Genomic DNA, 14,481 nt, shown 5'->3' with positions numbered 1-14,481 from the left:
ATTGTGGAATCATACTTCCACTAGACAACTGAAGCCAAGACAAATATCGCCTCGTAAACATTTTACGGAAAAGGTACTGTCACGAAATACGCCAAATTTAAGTAAATAAAAAATAGTGAGCATATTTCAATAGTAAAAACACATTCAGTAAACTTAAAAGCATGAACATGCTTTATCTAACAAACAGGTCTCTGTAATAAAAAGAACAAGTATGAACATTCTCATAGAGTAGGATGGCCAAATGCAACCTCTCCATACATACAAAATAAAGAACTGCATAAAATATAAACCAAAACAATGTTCAACTGAGCCCACCACAGAACATAATGTATGAACAATCATCCTATACACTTTTTTGTTTAAAATACACACATATACATGTGATGGTTTTATTTGGATATTACATGTTACAATGATGTTTAAACTTTGTCCCTTCTACTTCACTGGATCTCTACTGAAGTCTGGCTTCAGCAGCAAGAGACTGCAGTCATGTATGTGAGAGTTGTGTTTGCATGTGTCCTCTATTTTCGACAAAGGCCTTGTTGGCCGAAAGATTATTTTGTGACAGACTTCTTGTTGTGCCTATCTGTGACTCAGCATCTCTGCTGTATGGTGAGTAGTAACTATTTTTTTTTTTTTTAATACTGTTACATTCCATCCTGGATTTTCCACTGTTTGAGTAAGTAAAGTGTCTGCAATTGTTGTTCACATCATGTACTTTGGTAGGCTCAATTTAATCTTTTCGCTTTATTTTATACACATTTTTATTTTATATACATGGAAAGGTTCTGTTTGGCTATTGTACACTACTAGAACATTCATGCTTGTCCTTTCTAGTACAGAGTAGCTCTTTCTTAAAGTGTGTTTGTGATTTTAAGTTTACTGAAAATATTTGTACTTTGTCAGTTTCATTCATGATGATGTGTTGTTACTACATGGTTGTTCACACGTCAGCTGAAGTGCCTTTTGGTTGATAAGCCTGGCTAGGCTCTCAACAACTGAAAGTTGTTCATTTTCGGAAACATATGTTTAGCCTTGTATTCTGTGAGTTCTTAGCTAAGGCTTTCTTAATAGTGTTTTTCATTACTATTTGGTTTTGACACCATTGTGCAATTGCAATCAATTTTTTGTTTGGTATTTTCACTGCAATTTGTAATGATGTTTAGTGTTAGTTGCAAATGCATACATTGCGTACAGATAGCTGGGATACTAGCAGTTGCATTGATGTATTAAACATTCAGTAAATGCAGTGCCTCCATTTATGTGGTAGAGATGCTGCCTCCTCATCCCGGCTTTCTTCCTTCATGAACCAGCCCCCGTGGGAGGTTGTTATCACATTGGATGATTCTGTTGCTTTAAATTTTTTTGGTATAAATACAGTGTTCTGTATGATTTTGTTTTGTTCTCCCAATATGCTACCTCCATTTCTCCTCCCATAATCCTTTCTTACCCTTCCCTCCTAGCCCTAAACAAACCTTGTATGATTTATGCACTGTTGTGTATGCTCATTGAATTTTTGTATTTAGTTTGTTTTTGTTCCTAGTTCTACACTATTTTCAGCATCATTATCAAGACATTCATTTATTTCCGTGGATGAAATTAATGTCACTGTTCCAATAGAGCCTTGTCACCTGGTGGCAGTTTCTGGTACTTATGTTTTGTAATGGTGGCTCTCCATCAGTTGAGCACTGATGGTGAGGACAGACACATGTGACTCCATAGTTTGTATTAAGGCTATTTGGTTGGGTTTTCTTTTAAAACATTTTTGTAGTATCTCATCCATTACAGTTCTCAACAATCAGTCTTTCGTTCTCACCCCATCTGGTAAGTCTCCACTGAGCAAGGGTTCCATGTGATTTTTTCTGAACTCTAACCCTATTCCTAAACATCTCCTTCTTCCTTCTCCTTCAACCCTTCTCCCAGAAGAAGGAGCCACTGGCTCCAAAGGCTTGCCTACCTAAAACATTTTTATATGTGTTCTCATGCAACTACTAAGCTTCTTAAATCCAATTACATCATTTTGTAATACCTTTTGTATCTTTAAGGCTTCTGTGAATAATGTTGTTCTTTATGGTTTTGTACTTATATTTTGCGTATGCTCTTAAGATGGGCTGCATCCAAATTACGTCAACATAATAAAATTTTTGAACAAGTTACCAGCTGATTTTTTGTGATCTATTCAGCATCGACATACATCCTCTTGAGGCTGCCTAAAAATACCATTTATCAACTAAACAATTTTACAGTTTGAAAGCTGCTGTAAGCTACAGATTCAATACTAATGTTTTACTTCATTGTGTGTGTGTGTGTGTGTGTGTGTGTGTGTGTGTGTGTGTGTGTGTGTGTGTGTTGGTCCCATTTTCAAGTATTACAAAATATTTTAGAGTGTGCAACTGGCTTGACAGTTTGAATTTTATAAATAACCAACGTACAATATCTTTCATCTAAGTTGGGTCAACATAATAAAATTTTTGAACAAGTTACCAGCTGATTTTTTGTGATCTATTCAGGGGTCGACAGAAGCGTCCGATCCAACGCGTCGGCTTTGACCCGTGACGTAAGGGTGTCGTGTGTGACGTCATAACGGCGCGGAGTTTGGTTTGAGTGTGGCTGTCTCCAGTTCTGTTTTATCTTATTTTATTTACTTTTCTGATCTGTTCGTTCTATCTCGTAAGATTTTTTTAAATTTAAAAACACTTATTACTTATTTTAATTATCTGTTTCCTCGAATTTCTGTTTTAGTTTATTATATTTATCTTTGATCTGTGCGTTCTACCCCGTGAGATTTTTTTTTTTTTTTTAAAGACAAAAAACACTAATCAGCTACTGAAGCATCTTTATCTTCTATGGGTTGCAGGGGTTACGACCCCTGGGGAGGTGGGTCGGTATTCATGCATGGCTGTCTTCACTTACACGTTGTAGGTACGCAAGGCGTCTAAATTTGTTTATATTTAGTTTGCCCCCCCACCCAAAATACCCCATTTCCCGCGCTTGTCCCGTTAGTGTCATTAGGCTTCTTGTGGAAAGTGTGTGTGTTTGTTTTTGTTTCCGCCATATTTGTGACGTCATGGGTCAAAGCAGACGGGTGGGATCGGACGCTTCCGTATTTCCCTATTCAGCATCGACATACATCCTCTTGAGGCTGCCTAAAAATACCATTTATCAACTAAACAATTTTACAGTTTGAAAGCTGCTGCAAGCTACAGATTCAATACTAATGTTTTGCTTCATTGTGTGTGTGTGTGTGTGTGTATGTGTGTGTGTGTGTGTGAGTGATCCCATTTTCAAGTATTACAAAATATTTTAGAGTGTGCAACTGGCTTGACAGTTTGAATTTTATAAATAACCAACGTACAATATCTTTCATCTAAGTTGGGTGCTATGAGCACATGCAAAACAATCTGCAACATCTGATGAGAATTAGTTCATTATTCAGCATATTTTGCATAAAAATGAAATTATTAACCTGGCTAGAAATCTAAAAATATACCATCTGAGCATATTCCACTAGCTCCTGAAGGTTGTCAAAAGATCACAAAATAAAATATGAGAACACATTCCATATGGTTTTGAATACATACTGTATAACTAAGGACCAAATTAATCATTCCTTCCATTCCTTCGCCTTGTTTTCCACTTAGCTGATACCATTCTTCATGTGTTTCTCCATTCATTACGGCCTGTGGGATTGGGATATGAGCCCAGGCAATCAATTCGTCCATGGTAAATGAGCATTCATCATAAATCTCGAGGTATATGCTTGTCACACCTTGAGGAAGCAGGCTGTAGACCATGAAAAAGTTAACATTTGTAATAAATAGCTCATTTTTTTGAAAAGTGTTAATGGCTTGATGCACTATTAGCGAAGTCTTAACTAATTCACCTAAACAAACCATAGCCGCACACTGACCATGATCAATTCAGTCACATAGCACTGAATGGTTACAACTATGCATTTATTTAAGTATGTGATCAATACAAACCCAAAGTCTTACCAACACAACCTGACAGAAAATAGACATCACATAGCCATAACTAAAAATAATAATGGGTACGCTACATCTTTTACTTACATTATACATTCTCAATTTATATTTAGTTGGACAATAATAGGGAAAGGAAGGTAGAGAAGCTTGTGCAAATAACTCAGTAATTACAGAGCCACTTTAACTTGAGAGCAAGGGGAGGTATTTAAACACAATAACATGTTACAAGACAAGTTTCATACCAGCAAGTAAGTAATTGCAAGCAGCAGTCCATCAGGAACATGAGATTATTAAAAGTAAAAGAACAACTAACTTATGATACAAATATCACCTATTAAAAATGTGATGAAAAGGATAGTTGCCACTCACCATATAGTCGAGATGCGGAGTCACAGATAGGCACAACAAAAAGACTGTCAGAAAATGAGCTTTCGCCCAACAACACCTTCAAAGATAGAAAAACAAATAGAAAAACACACACACACACACACACACACACACACACACACACACACACACACACACACACAGGCGTGTGTGCAACCCACGCATATTCTGAGTCTTTTTGTTGTGCCTACCTGTGACTCAGCATCTCTGCTATATGGTGAGTAGCAACTATCCTTTTCATAATATTGTTACATTCCATCCTGGATTTTCCATTGTTATATATTGGCTATTATGTCAGAAAACATCAAGAAAGGCACTAGTAATGTTCACAAAAGTAACAATTCAAACTTTCTCCAGCAAATCAGTATAAATGGAATATAATTGGAGTTCAAGACAATGGTGCACATAACAAAGATCCAAATGCCTGTATCAATGGCACTAAATTTCCGATAAGTAAGTTGTGATGATGAAATTCGATCCATTATATGTTTTCAACTATTCAGATGTTGCAACACTCACTTGCTATGTTTATGTAATCATGCTCTACTTCTGAAATGGATTCAGGGTGTAAGTTGGGTTAATTAGATTTGCTGCTAAATCAGTCTGAAAAACCAGCTACTCACAGCAAGGCATCTACATCTACACCCATACTCCGCAAGCCACCTGACGGTGTGTGACGGAGAGTACTTTGAGTACCTTATCAGTTCTCCCTTCTATTCCAGTCTTGTATTGTTCATGGAAAGAAAGATTGTCAGTATGCCTCTGTGTGGGCTCTAATCTCTCCAATTTTATCCTTATGGTCTCTTCGCGAGATATACGTAGGAGGGAGCAATATACTGCTTGACTCCTTGGTGAAGGTATGTTCTCGAAACTTCAACAAAAGCCCATACCGAGCTGCTGAGCGTCTCTCTTGCAGATTCTTCCACTGGAGTTTATCTATCATCTCCATTACGCTTTCGCGATTACTAAATGATCCTGTAACGAAGCGCGCTGCTCTCCGTTGGATCTTTTCTATCTCTTCTATCAACCCTATCTGGTACGGATTCCACACCGGTGAGCAGTATTCAAGCAGTTGGTGAACAAGTGTACTGTAACCTACTTCCTTTGTTTTTGGATTGCATACAGTTCCGGATAACATATCAGTGAATTTAAATGCTGCTTTCAAAAAATTTATTTTTTTGAAAATTATTTTCTCTGGCAGAAATTCCATTTTCCTTAATTACTCAGTGAACTATATGCTATTACAAAGGATACTACAAAATTTTTGCATTGTGAATAAGCCACAACCTAATTCTGTTTATCTTCAGACCTGTCCACACATTCACTATAGTCAAAAATTCAATCTTCTCATGAAGGATATATCTTACCAGTTACATAACTAAATGTATGGCTACCTGCCTACTGCAAACATTTAAACTTTATGCCACTTAATTAGGCAACTTTTGCCTCAATACCACAGCTTATTTACTGAAATTAGCTCCCACTATTCTTCAAGAAGCTGAGTGAAACAGGTTGTTTCTATCACAGAACATCTGACGTGGTCATCACGAATTCACCTGAAAATTCTACAACAGCAGCCAGCAAAGGTAGCCACTAAAGGCTTTCATCCATTCTAGCAGATCTGTTAGTGTCATGAAGTGTCACACTCAACGAAAGGTGAGAGCGAGCAGTTTTGCAATTTTTTTTTTCTTTTTGCTTCCCTAAGTGCTGACACTGGATCAATTTGCAGAAGAAAAGTCTCCTGAACTTGGTGAACATCATTCAGCCAAATTTCAATTGCTTGGTGTGCTTCTGACGCACGCACATGCACACGTGTGCATGCATGGGAAGGGGTAAGGTTTGTGGGTAGAGAGGGTGGGAAAGGGGTAGGGATGGGGAGGTGAGTGGAAAGGAAAGGAGGGGGAAGGGGAAGAGAGAGAGAGAGAGAGATATTCAACTTTGCTCTTTGTAACATTGCTCATTAGCAGAATTTGCTATGTGAAAAAACTCACTACAGGCACTGAAACACACCAGCTACGTTGCAGAGTCCTACAAGGACTCCCTGTATGAAGACGCTGGTACATCTGTCACACTTCAAATGACATATCCTTGTATGGACAGAATGGTAGCAGTTTTGTGTACATAAAAGGAATATTCAGCTTTAGGGTGTCCACTCTCAACAAACAGTTAGGTGGAAAAAAGTCCAATTTAAATTACAAGTATGGTTAAATACCATGTGTGCCAAAAATGTGCACAAACACTTTGAAGCATCATACGCAAATTTCTTTTCCTACCTCCTAGTTAAATTTCTAGGAAAAAGTAATTTTATATTTTGTCAACAAACGACAGAAAAAAAGTCGATCTGGGAAGGAGACTAAAGTCAAGATGATGAATGTATGATTGAGGTTCAAGAAGTAGGTTAGTAAATGGTACTTGACATTAGAGAATGACAGTGGAGAAATGAATATGGAACTGATTCTTCTATAAGGTTAACACTTAAACATCTACAAGGTTAACACACACACATCTAGAAGATGAAGTTCATACAAGGGTGATGTGTAAAAATTGTAATTTCGCACAGCTACAAACAATGATTCCTCAATGCGCTGCATTCACTACAAAAATTTTCAAAGTAAGGATCACACAAGGGTGATGTAAGTGCTAGCTGAATCACTTAGAAGATAAGCTACTGGCATTATCTTATTATAACACTGCTAAGTGATGACCCAGATAGCAGGGTACAACTCTGTGAATGTGTTACATGATGGCTAAATGTGAACTAGGACGTATGAGTAACATCACTGGGTCAGATGAAGCACAACCCAAAATTAATCATCTTCACTGTGTGCAGTTGACTGGGGATAATCCCCACAATACTGCTGACAAGGTGATGAATTTGCATCCTCCCCTCCCCCACATAACTTCCCAATGCTGCCCCTAACAGCCCTATCCTTTTCCCACCATTTCCTTCCATGCTTCCATAGACAGCACTCTACACCTCTTCCAAACTCCCATTATCCATCCCACTAAATTTGCTGCTCACCTCAGATGCAGTCAGCCACGGCTCCTGGAGATGACATGTTCCAGGTGTGTGCAAGTAGTGCTTGTGTAAATGTGAGTTTTCTACTTCTGGTTAAGAACTTTGTCCAGAAGTTGACTATTTCTAGCATTATTTTCATTATGCCTATGACTCTATACTTCATCTTCCATGTGATCAGTAGCAATCAATCCTTTCCATATTATTGTTCTTCCATCTTGGACTTCCCACTTAGTGAGGCACAATTTAGAATGAGATGCAAGCAGTGTGAGCAAACTCCGACAGAACGCTTTAGCGTGAGTTATAGAATTATTGTGACTTGTACTCAGAAACACACTGAAACTAAAAGTAACCCTTTGAACTTTACTTGTAACCAAAATTTTGGAACATTTAGTTTAATCAGAAACTTAATTATCTATGACAGTTCCAAGTGCACATACTTTCTCTGACGCATCCTGTATAATCTATGCTACTATATCAAGATGGACATTGCCCAGCATTGTTACCAAAAATCTCTAATAGTTTTTGACCAATTTACTTTAGATTTTTACATGATACTTTAATAAACATTAAGATGATCATAGGGTACATTAGACAAATTGTTTCTCCCATATAAATTCTTTCTCCTTATATAATTTGGAACAAGACTTCTGTACACAACAATGTGGTGTTTTGTTTTCTTCCTCACAGTCAGTTATAACAGGAAACAGGACAGTTGTATTTATGGTTTTTGTTTAGAATACTATTATGGAATCCGAATCATCCAAACCTTGGTAGCCCTACACATTCGCAGATTAACACTGTGAAATACTGCCATTGAAGGTACTATCCTTAAAGATCAAGTATGTGGAGAATATCTCTCTCTCTCTCATATCCCACATAACAATGATACCAACCACAAATTTTAAGCAACTTCAATTTTCAATCTATTTTTCCTACACAATATAATTAAACATGGCTGAAGGTCACAGAGAGGAGTTAAGAGGAGATGGACAGGGGGGGGGGGGGAGGAGGAGGAGGAGGAGGAGGAGGAGGAGGGGAAATGGACAGAGAGTGGAGGGAGGAAAGGAGGAGATTAGGACAAAAATCCAATACATATTTAGTAACTGCAAAGCATTGCCAGTTTCACTACTTCAGTACCTCTCTGACAATTACCAACTTTAATTGTGTATTAATACAATCTGGCACAGATCTCCTGAAAATTAGTTATAACTGATAATAACTAAATTAAATCAAAATAGCAAAGTTTGAGGCCAGTCAGTATAGTTTTTTTTTTTATGATAACAGACAAAATTCCCCTTGCCCCCTCAGGTTCTGAGAGACCGTAATGATCACAACAACATAGTTGTAGAAGCTGTAATAAGCCATAAAATCCAAATTCATAAAAAAAAATTTGATAGTCCTCTCTATACCTTGATTTTGTAACTGCCTTGTTTTCATTAGCAAATACTCTGCTGACAGATTTCTACATATGAAGAACTGTTGCGATTGTGGGAGTAATTAATTTGTCTAGTTAACATGAATTAAGAAACTGGTTTCACAAGGAGGACTGAAGGACAAGGTGATGCACTGGTGTTATGAAAATTATTTTTGAAAGGTAAAATAAATGGAAACTAATCACAAAAATATCTTAGAATGATACAGCAAAAAGTTAAAACTTACCACTGTCATTTATAACCGAGACTACAAACATAATATTTAAATATTAAGATCTTCTGCAATTCTGTGTTTTTTACTGTTGTGGTTGAGTCAACAAGTCACTGAAATCAGTTAAAATGTTTATTGTACTTACATAATTTTAAGAAGCATTATTGCCTAAGTATGCCCCAGCTACAAGCAGTCATATTGTATGAATTTGTTAAAGAATGCCCTTCCAATTTAATCTCTAGCCAGGGAAATGTAAGCACAAAATTGAGCAAGCTGGATCAATGTCCAATGGCATAATCTTTTCGTTTCTTTTAACAGTAATGAGCAATAGAAAAGGTTTTCATTAAACAGCAAACTCTAATTTTATCCTGGTCATTTTCTCTGTTTTTTCCTTCTGTCAGCAAGTCATAGGGGATGTAGGATATCCTCACAAACTTCCTTAGTTCAAGTCCACACTTGTCGGACAAATCTAACTCCTACGTAGAAAACACTTTCAAATGTCTGCAAAATGGGTAATGAATAGAGTTAGTTAGTAAAGAAATAATAAATTAAAATGTCATGCTGGATGCCGAAGTTTTACTACAGGAACAATGAAGTGATAAACTGTTTTCCTTTCATTAGTTTGTGAGGCTGTAAGTGAGAAAAAGTTTAGTATAGAATTGAAATTATGTTTAAATTTTGTTGGAAGTCTAAGCGTTTTCATTATCAAACATTAGATGAGTATAGTCCGAGTAATCTGCGATCTGTATTAAGAAAAGTTAGTTCTTCCCACATCACAATGTTTCTGATGTCATATCTCCTGAACCGTGTGTTGTGCAATGATAATTTTGTAGGTGCATTCATTGGTATAAGTGGATACTATCTTCAAAATGTGTTTCAAATAGCGTTAGCAGTAAAAAGTTAATAAATTAAAAGTCATGCCTGTTGCTGAAGTTTCACTACATGAACAGCAAAAATATCGTGAGCAATAAACTTTTTCCCTTTCATATTCTGTAGAAGGCGTATGTGTGAAAGTTCCGGAAAGATGTACAGTTTATTGGAAGTCGTCAAATGCTCTCATTCTTAAATACAGGACAATTATAATTTCGGTGATTTGTGCACTATGACTAATCCTGCCTCAAGATATACTTGTCTTATTGTGTTAAACCTTTAAACATATGATTATCTCTCTTAATGAGTAGACTACTAAGCATTTTTAATTCTGTTCATAATTATATGAAATATAGAAAAATAAAATTCTTGTTGCCCCTGGAAGCTGCTACATAGGCTACCTGCAACTGGCCACGTTGACACTTTTAGGCATTTAGTAATATAGATGATGTGTGCATAATCAGAATACTTCAACAATTTTTGTCCCTTATACCGGGTGAAGCAAAATTCGCACACTCAGGCTTCGCAGCACGACTCCTCACATGCCAGCAATAAAAAAATGTTTCTCACAAAATTTTGTCTGGCGAGTACATCCGGCAGTAAAAGGATGTTAAAGAGTGGCAATCAGGCAACACCATAACCTCATGAATGGTAACTACCTCTGTCAGCACATCTTAGTAGTGCTGTGCAGTTGGTGCAGTGGATAGAGTTTTGGGTTAGCATGCAGGAGGTCGATGGTTTGATCCTGGGTTGGGGCGTATTTTTTATTTGTTAATTTCATTCTGACTATTCATACTATGAATATAATAGTGGGAAACACTCCACGTGGGAAAAATATATCTAAAAACAAAGATGCTGTAACTTACCAAACGAAAGCATTGGTATGTTGATATGGACAATAAAAAACAACACACACACAAATTTCAAGCTTTCGCAAACCAAGGTTGCTTCGTCAGGAAAGAGGGAAGCGGAGGAAAAGACGAAAGGATGTGGGTATTAAGGGAAAGGATAAGGAGTCATTCTCTTTTTGTTTGTGCAAGTAGTTTCACTTTATATTCACCTTCCCCTTTTTACCATAATCTACCATACAATTTTATCCTGCCTGCAAGTCTTTCCGCTCCCGGGATTGGAATGACCCCTTACCCTCTCCCTTAATACCCACATCCTTTCGTCTTTCCCTCTCCTTCCCTCTTTCCTGATGAAGCAACCTTGGGTTGCAAAAGCTTGAAATTTGTGTGTGTTTTTTATTGTCAGTATCAACATACCAACGCTTTCGTTTGACTATTCATACTGTAATACATACCGTTTCTTAGGTCATTTGTCTCCTAAATTTACAACATTTTGTAACGCCGAACAAAACAAATACTTGGTTAGCCAAATAAGAGATAGACAGTTGAAGCAAATGACCTGTCACAGGACAGAACACAAAAAAAAAAACAATATCAATTTCGAGATGCTAAAGATGATAGCACAGTACAATAACACATCTACTTGTCATTTATAATATATGTAATATGATAGCTCAGATGTCGCACATTAGCAACCAGTGACAGTCATAATGTCCATATTAATGACCGCATGACCTTCACAACAGAATATGTTGTCCAAAGGACAACGAATGCTCAAAGTGACCTCTCTGCACGTTGAAACATTGCGCAACCCGCTGGATCACACAGCTCTGGACCCTTCGCAGCAAAGCTGCGTCCACAGTAACAAGAGCAGCATGAACGCACGCTACCAATTCTTCCACATTCTTCAGAAGAGTAGAGTAAACATGCTCCTTCAAGTGTACCCACAGGAAGAAATCCAGGGGATTTAAGTCAGGTGAATGTGGTGGCCATACAACTTGACCTCCATGTTCGAGCTATTTCCCTGGATATGTTCTGCCCAAATGCTGTCGCACATTAATTCCAGAGTGTGGAGGTGCACCATCATGTTGGAACCATATCCTCTGCTGAAACATGTAGTGGAACATCATCTAGCACGTCAGGCATATAGATTGAGAGGAATGCATGATACCTTCACGCAGTCAACCAGTCAGGCAACATGCAGGGGCCCAAACACCTGTAGCCCAATATTCCAGCCCAGACATTGATACCAAAGTGAACTTGATATCCATGGTTGCGGGTGATGTGTTGGTTAATCTCACACCAATGGTGGGCTTTATGCATATTGAAGACACCCTCACGAGTGAATGCTGCTTCATCCGAACATGTTACGGTGTTCACTAAGTTATCGTTGGCTTCCTGTTCTTGTTGAAACCATTCACAGAATTGCATCTGCTGATGGCGACCTGTGGGACGCAGGTGTTGCGCGAAAGCATAGTTTTTTAAGGCGCAAAACTGCTACGGTCATTAGCGCCCGGTCTGTGACTTAGGAAAAGGTTAAAAAAAAAAAAAAAACGAAACTGGAAACCAGCAGCAATGGGAATGAAACTCAAAAAATTTGAGAAACTAAAAACAGAAGGAAAGCTCAAAAAACCACTATAGAAGGGGGTTGGTTGTCCCCAAAAAGAGCTTCAAATGACTGACGTCATCTCACTGGCACTAATAAACTCGAGAATGCGATCGGCTGAGCGCGTATCATCTGCTAAAATGGAAGATATATCAGGCGACAGCTGTAGACAGGCACGTAACAGAGTAAAATAGGGGCACTCAATTAAAAGTTGTCTTACCGTCCACAGCTGAGAGCAGTGGGGGCAGAGTGGGGGAGGATCGCCACTTAAAATATGTCGATGGCTAAAAAGACAGTGCCCTATCCAGAGTCTAGTTAAAATTACCTCCTCCCGACGACGCGTTCGGGAGGATGAGGTCCAAGCACAGGGAAGAGCTTTCACATCCCGCAATTTATTATTGGGAAGTGTCGGCCAATGTGAGTGCCATGAAAGAACAACACGACAACATAAAACACTCCGTAGATCGGCGAAGGGAATCGTGCGAATAGCTGGCCGAAGAAGAGAGACTGCAGCCTTGGCCGCTATAGAGGCCGCCTCATTTCCACAGAAACCAACATGTCCTGGGATCCAGAGGAACGCCACTGAGACACCCCCCAAGTGGAGCAAGCGTAGGCATTCCTGAATCCGGTGGACCAGTTGGTGGACAGGGTAGAGAGCTTGGAGACTGAGGAGAGAGCCGAGAGAATCTGAACAGATAACATACTGTATCCGTTGATGGCGACGGATGTATTGGACAACCTGGAGAACAGCGTAAAGCTCTGCAGTATAAACCGAACACTGGTCGGGAAGCCGAAATCGATTTTTGGGTGTCTCCAACAATATAGGCACTCCCAACACCAAACGATGTTTTTGAGCCATCAGTGTAAATAAATGTGGCTTCCTTCATTTGTGCACATAGAGCAGAAAATGCCCGACAATATACAAGTGAAGGGGTACCATCATTGGGAAACTGACAAAGGTCACAGAGCAGGCAGGTCCGGGGACAGAGCCAAGGCGGTGCTGTACCCCAAGTTGTCAAGAAAGTTTTAGGAAAGCGGAAGGAAAGAGAATGGAGTAGTTGACGGAAGCGGACTCCCGGTGGTAGTAGGGAGGAAGGGCGGCCTGCATACCCTACATCCAAGGAGGCATAAAAAAAAATGTCATGGGCCAGATTAGCAGGCATGGAAGACAGATGGCTAGCATAATGACCTAGAAGGACAGCTTGCCGACTGGACAGCGGAGGTTCAGCAGTCTCACCATAAAGGCTTTCCAGAGGGTTGGTGTAAAAAGCTCCAGACACTAAACGTAGTCCACGGTGGTGGATAGAGTCAAGACGCCGAAGAACAGACGGCTGAGCAGAGGAGTAAACTATGCTTCCATAGTCCAATTTCGAGCACACCAAGGAGCGATAGAGGCGGAGAAGCACCACTCGGTCTGCTCCCCAGGAGGTACCATTCAGGACATGGAGGGTGTTGAGGGATCGCAGACAGCTAGCCGAAAGATAGGAAATGTGGGAGGACCAGCACAGTTTTCTGTCAAACATAAGACCCAAGAATTTAGCAACGTCTGAAAATGGAAGGTTGACAGGTCCTAGATGTAAGGAAGGTGGAAGAAACTCCGTACGACGCCAAAAATTAACACAAACGGTCTTACTGGGAGAAAAGCGGAAGCCTGTTTCAATGCTCCAAGAGTGGAGGCAATCTAGACAGCCTTGAAGACATCGTTCAAGAAGGCTGGTCCGTTGAGAGCCGTAGCAGATCGCAAAATCGTCCACAAAAAGGGAGCCTGAGACATCAGGAAGGAGACAATCCATAATTAGATTTATGGCAATGGCAAACAGTACAACACTTAGCACGGAGCCCTGGGGTACCCCGTTTTCTTGGGAGAAAGTACGGGAGAGAGTAGTGTTCACCCGCACTTTAAATGTGCGCTCTACCATAAATTCGCGAAGAAAAAGGGGCAACCGACCGCGATAGCCCCAAGAGAACTGTGTGCGGTGGATGCCTGTCCTCCAACAGGTATCGTATGCTCTCTCCAGATCAAAAAATATTGCTACTGTTTGGCGTTTCCGGAGAAAATTGTTCATGATATAAGTGGAGAGAGTAACAAGATGGTCAACTGCAGAACGATGCTTTCGGGAA

General features: G+C 39.3%; 1 protein-coding gene across 1 annotated transcript in view; it reads right to left on the bottom strand.

The window, feature by feature from the left end:
• The window catches only part of LOC124622119 (toll-interacting protein-like), a 66,135-nt gene that overhangs the window by 18,233 nt on the left and 33,421 nt on the right, over positions 1-14,481 (bottom strand). Inside the window, exon 4 of the mRNA XM_047147729.1 lies at positions 3,582-3,783. Within this exon, the coding sequence (XP_047003685.1) occupies positions 3,582-3,783 (202 nt within the window). The remainder of the gene's footprint in view (positions 1-3,581; positions 3,784-14,481) is intronic.

Source organism: Schistocerca americana, chromosome 7 (assembly GCF_021461395.2).
Source record: "Schistocerca americana isolate TAMUIC-IGC-003095 chromosome 7, iqSchAmer2.1, whole genome shotgun sequence".
In the NCBI taxonomy this organism is placed as follows: Eukaryota; Metazoa; Arthropoda; class Insecta; order Orthoptera; family Acrididae; genus Schistocerca; species Schistocerca americana.
Note: the sequence above shows the minus strand (reverse complement) of the source record. Positions and strands in the feature narration are given on the sequence as shown.